This window comes from Nematolebias whitei, chromosome 22, assembly GCF_014905685.2.
Source record: "Nematolebias whitei isolate Nwh7 chromosome 22, NemWhi1, whole genome shotgun sequence".
Classification (NCBI taxonomy): domain Eukaryota; kingdom Metazoa; phylum Chordata; class Actinopteri; order Cyprinodontiformes; family Rivulidae; genus Nematolebias; species Nematolebias whitei.
In genome coordinates this window covers 970,979-976,852 of record NC_056519.1, presented here as the reverse complement: position 1 = coordinate 976,852, position 5,874 = coordinate 970,979, and the positions used below count along the sequence as shown (strand labels likewise).

At 47.0% G+C, this 5,874-nt stretch overlaps 1 protein-coding gene across 1 annotated transcript in view; it reads left to right on the top strand.

Moving 5' to 3' along the window:
- Positions 1-1,021: 1,021 nt before the first annotated feature.
- Positions 1,022-5,874, top strand: part of ptpro (protein tyrosine phosphatase receptor type O) — a 47,492-nt gene continuing 42,639 nt past the window's right edge. Inside the window, exons 1-3 of the mRNA XM_037696101.1 lie at positions 1,022-1,050; positions 1,284-1,374; positions 2,434-2,694. Of these exons, the coding sequence (XP_037552029.1) occupies positions 1,022-1,050; positions 1,284-1,374; positions 2,434-2,694 (381 nt within the window). The remainder of the gene's footprint in view (positions 1,051-1,283; positions 1,375-2,433; positions 2,695-5,874) is intronic.

Below are 5,874 nucleotides of genomic sequence, written 5' to 3'. Positions count from 1 at the left end.
TGTAACAGGTCTACACCCCCATGTAACAGGTCTACACCCCCCATGTAACAGGTCTACACCCCCCATGTAACAGGTCTACACCCCTCATGTAACAGGTGTACCCCCCTCATGTAACAGGTCTACACCCCCATGTAACAATCACAAGAATCACATGTTAAGACTGCAGGTTTACTTGTGGTTCCTAGAGTTTCCAGCAGCAGAATGGGAGGAAGATCTTCCAGTTCTCAGGCTCCTCTCTTGTGGAACCAACTTCCAGTTTCTGTCCGTGAGGCTGACACATTGTCCAGTTTAAGACTTTCCTTTCTGATAAATCCTATAGTTAGGGTCAGCTTGTTATGCTGCTATAGACTTAGACTACTAGAGGACAAACTGACCTCACTTCCTTAAATGAATTGTTAAAATTGAATAGTTTCATTTGATACTATTTCTATCTTAACATGTGATTCTTGACCTGCCATTGTGTATCTATTCCTACCAAACCCAGCCGGTCGAAGCAGATGGTCCTCTTGTCCTGATCCTGGTTCTGCTAAAGGTTTCTTCCTCATGAGGGAGTTTTTCTTTCCACTGTCGCCTTCATGCTTGCTCAAGATGAGAGTTCAGTGATGGAGTTAAACTCAAAGCTGCTCCTCAGATAAATAATGTTCAATTATTATTTTATACATGAATGTTTCTGTTCAATTATTATTTTATACATGAATGTTTCTGTTCAATTATTATTTTATAGATGAATGTTTCTGTTAAATTATTATTTTATACATGAATGTTTCTGTTCAATTATTATTTTATATTTGAATGTTTCTGTTAAATTATTATTTTATACATGAATGTTTCTGTTCAATTATTATTTTATACATGAATGTTTCTGTTAAATTATTATTTTATACATGAATGTTTCTGTTCAATTATTATTTTATATTTGAATGTTTCTGTTAATTATTATTTTATTTGGATGTTTGTGATGATGTTGTTGTGATTTTAGAGTTTTATAAATAAATTGAACTGAATCCTCCGCAGCCTGATGATGATGATGATGATGATGATGAAGAGAAGGTGGGGGGGAGGGGCTTCCGGATCAGGGCGGGGCCTCGCTGAACCAGCATCTGCTTCATCCCGACCTGTCGCCGACACGGACCGAACCATGGACCGTGCAGTCCGGTCCGCTTCCTCCCGGTCCCAGGGGGTCCGGTTCTGCTGAGGAGGAGGAGGATGAAGATGAAGTGTTAGAGCGGAACCGAGCCGCAGACCGAACCGGATCAGCATCTGCTCTTTGTTTGGACGCGCAGCAGACTGATCCGAGACCAGGCCGGACCCGAGACCCGCACCGAACCCCGCACCATGCTGGTCCTCATCGGGGTTCTGCTCTGCTCCGTCCAGGTGAGGAGGTTCGGCTGGGGGGGGGTCTGTTCTGGGCAGCAGAACCGACTCATTCAGCGCCGCGCGCGTGTTTGGGGGTGGGGGTTCCGGGGGTTCGGGCCTGGAGGCAGCAGCTCGTTTTTCAGCAGAAAGTGGGTCAGTCTGAGCCAGATAGCAACACGCGTGCGCGCGCACACCCCTGCATGGTGATCCAGCTGCAGAACATCTGGCTTGTTGTTTGGTGATTGTAGCTGCAGAACGTCTCCATCAGAACCACGAGTTCTGCTGCAGAACCTGAGCCCTGTCCCCAGAGAGTCCCAGTCCTGTGTGGACCTGCAGCTGAGCCTTCAGAACCAGCAGAGTCTAACCGGGTCACAGGAAGTTGGACTGTCCAGGACTGAAGTTCTGTTTGCACAGCCACAGGTGACCATGGAGGACTGGACTGACGGGACACAGAAAGTTCTGGTTCCAGTCTCATGACGTCTCCTTCATGTCTTCAGTCTTTCTGTCTTCGTCCACCCCGAGTGTCTCTGCTGGAGGACTGATGGTGTCCTCTCAGGTCACACACCCAAACTCCATTGACTTCCAAACAGGAAGTGAAGGTCATGTGTCCTCCATCAGACCCTGTAGAACCTTCAAACAGAACCTGTGGGACCGTCAGAACCTCCTGCTGCTCACGGGTCAACAAGTTCTAGTTTTCACACAGAGACTGTTGGTCTGAGGCTCACTTTTTACTCTGCAGTTCTGTCTGATACAGGGAGGGGCTGTAAGCTCCGCCTCCTCCCTCTGTCAGAGAAAGGTGGGAGTTACCATGGCAACACAGCAGGGTCTGTGATGGTCCATCATGGATCCTTCAAGCTTCTGCAGAGTTTACATCTAAAACAAACAGGAAGTTTCAAAATAAATCTTTCAAAATAAGAGCCTGCCTTGTCCCAGCTCAGACTTTTACAGAAGACGTCCTGAGTTCCTGCAGGACTTCTGAGGAGACACGGTGGAGGTTTTGGAACCTTGAAACATCTCTGCAAAAACACTTCCACACTGAGAGAAAAGTTCTTGTCTTTAAATGAAACGTGTTGAGAGTTGGGAGGTCTGGACTCAGGCCTGGACTCGGGTCTGGACTCAGGCCTGGACTCGGGTCTGGACTCAGGCCTGGACTCAGGTCTGGACTCAGGCCTGGACTCAGGTCTAGACTCAGGCCTGGACTCAGGTCTGGACTCAGGCCTGGACTCAGGCCTGGACTCAGGTCTGGACTCAGGTCTGGACTCAGGTCTGGACTCAGGTCTAGACTCAGGTCTGGACTCAGGTCTGGACTCAGGTCTGGCAGAAGCCTGGCACTGCAGGGTCCAGTCCTGATACCTCAGTGTCCGGATGTTTCCTGGTTCTGTGTGGACGGATGAAGAACCTGCACCGTGTTCATCAGGAAACATCCGTTTGGGACGTGTTCTTGTGTGGACGGCACCTGGACTGCACAGTCCGACCTTTGGGGTGAGATTGCTGTGAAGAGGGTCTGCCGTCTGTCTTTGCTGATGTCCTGGTTTTGAGGTTCTGTTTTTGTTTAGTAAATACCGACCTGGTGGAACCTGGGGTGTGTTTCTGAACCAGTTTGGTTCTGGATGAAGACCCGATTAGTTTTTGTTCTGAACTGAAGGAGGACGACTCTGGTCAAACATGATTCAGTTTTTAGTCACTTCAAGTCTGTCCTCAGCCCAGACCGTACTGCAGGACGGTGGTAGGGCGGCGTGGCGCCCGGCACGCTACACTGATCTGCTGTCAGCTGGAGGGGCGGTGTCCTGTTAGAGACCACCTGACCAGAGGAACCTGGTCTAGACCAGGTGAGCCAACGTGGCCTCAACTATCAGGGGTGCTCCATCCATCTGTCCATCCATCCAGCATCCATCATCCATCCGTCCATCCATCTGTCCATCCATCATCCATCCGTCCATCCATCCGTCCATCCATCCATCCGTCCATCTGTCCATTCATCCATCTGTACATCCATCTGTCCATCCATCTGTCTATTCATCCATCATGGATAGATGGTGTCCCGCCCACATACGGTCCCGCCCACAGTGCGGAGAATCAAGTCCCAGTGACTAATCCCTCCTCTGGAGAAGAACGGGGGGACGAGAGCCGAGTGGAGACCCACTGGAGACAGCACGCACGGGGAGAACATGTAGTCCCTACAGAAATGCCGGGAAGCGAACCTGCAACCTTCTTGCTGTGAGGTGACAGCTCTGACCGCTATCCACAGGGCTGAAGCTTCTGTTGATCAGGAACAGAGTCCAATGGGACGTGGTTAGAACTTGCAAGAAGTTCTGTGACGTCAGGAGGGACTGGATCTGAGAATGTGACGCACCTTTCAACCGCTAAACACCCGAACCTGGTTTAGACCCACAGACTGAGGAGGGGCGGGGGTGTATTTGCATTCCGCCCCCTCGCTGGGCTCCATGGTAATCCTCGAATCAGACGGACGTAATGAGCATCTCCTCACAACCCACTGTGGTGTCCTTTCATCCTGGTTTCCATGGTAACAGGCGAGCAGCCACCAGCTGAATGGATGTTTTGTTCCTCCACGAGGGTTGAGATGAAGCCACGGTTGTTTTTATAACCGTCACCTTTGACCTTATCGGCAAGAATCAAATTAAAGTTCAGCTTTTAGATGTGAAGAAGCAGCAGGAGGACGGTGAACCGACACCTCCATCAAAGGAGGAACGGTGTGTCAGTCCGCAGCAGAAAGTAGTCCCTGAGTCCTTGGGCCTGTTCCATGTGTGTGATGAGGCTCAGTTTGTGTCAGACACGCTCCATCGCTCATCACAGACCAAATGTTCCTGCAGCTGCTTCTCATCCGGACCTGACGCCCGGTCCAACTTTAAACACACATGGTGCTGCCATCACTTTCACAATTACTCCATCATTTTTACAATTACTTTCAGTTTGATGCGTTGGGTTCCTGCGGCTTTTCTCCATTTCATTCTGTTTTCAGAGACATTTTTATTACAGCATGTTTGGAACTGACAGCTGGTTCTGCAACATTTCACCTGTGCTCCAAGTCTGCAGGAGCTGGGACTATGGAAGTTTCTTAAACGTGTTCAAATAGATTTTCCTCAGTGTTGATGATTCAACCTTTGTTTCTCCAGGTTAGTCTCACTGAGCCTCGAGGACTCGTTTAAACAGAGACTGATGACGACAGTGGACAATCATAAAAGGACGTGTAGAAGTTGAGAAGAACAAGTGAAAGAAAATGGAATTAAAAACGCAAAACAAAAACATCTGGATTATAAGGCGATGTAGAAAACTAAAGACAGGAACATGTCTGCGCTGGTTCTTTCAGACGTTTGAAGCCACTCACTCAGAGACATGTAGGAGGAGATGTATGAAGGCAGCAGACCAGGAAGTGGTTTAAAGATGAAAATGTACCAGTGGGAGAGTCTGTGAGAAGTTAATGGTGACCAGTTAACCAGTGAATACTGGGTGCAGTGGTGGGTACGGTAGTTACAGCCAGTTATGAATCTTAGTGCACCATGATAGACAGCATCCAACATCTGCAGCATCCAACATCTGCAGCATCCAACATCTGCAGGGTTCTTGTAGGAGCGTTCATGTAAATAATGTCACCGTGATCAATGGAGGGAAGGAAAGTCACAGATACAAGGTGTTCCTCAGGGTTCAGGGTTAGACAGGATCTGTTTCTGAAAAAGAAACCCAGTTTAACTTTCAGTTTCTTTACCAAGTTTTCCACATGGAGCTTAAAAGAAAGATGTGAGTCGACCAAGATACTCAAATATTTATAGGAATCAACAAACTCAATGGGGACACCATTTGAGGATAAAATCAGAGGAAGAACTGCTGGGACCGACTTCCTGTTTGAAAAAAGCATCCCTTTGGTTTTATCAGCATTTAGGACAAGTTTGAGGCGGAACAAATCAGTCTGGATGTTGTTGAATGCAGATTTCAAAAGCTGGAAAGACTTAGCAACAGTTTTAGCTCGACAATAAACAACTGTGTCGTCAGCATAGAAATGTATGGATGCATCAGGGATGCTCTGACCTACATTATGTATGTAGATTGTAAAGAGGGTGGGTCCTAAGACTGAGCCTTGTGGTACACCATTGTTGACTGTTAAATAACTGGAGGAAGTACCATTATGTTGAACATAATTCCTGCTTCAGTAATAGGAGTCTGATCCTGACAGAGACTAATCCCATCATGCTCTGCTTCAGCTCATGACGGCTGTCAATCACAGATGAAACGTGGGTTAGGCTGATGATCAGAGCTGTTTGGTCACTCTCTTCGTTTTGATCATCAGAGATGAAGAAGAAAACTTGGTGGTTGTGTTTTATTTTTTTTTTAGGAAATAAGAGTTCTCTTGTGTTTTTAGAAAATAATAATTATCTGTGTTTTTTAAAAATACTGTTCTATGTGTGTTTTTAGAAAAGAACAGTTCTCTGTGTTTTTAGAAAATAAAAAGAACAGTTCTGTGTTTTTAGAGAAGAACAGTTCTCTGTGTTTTTAGAAAATAAA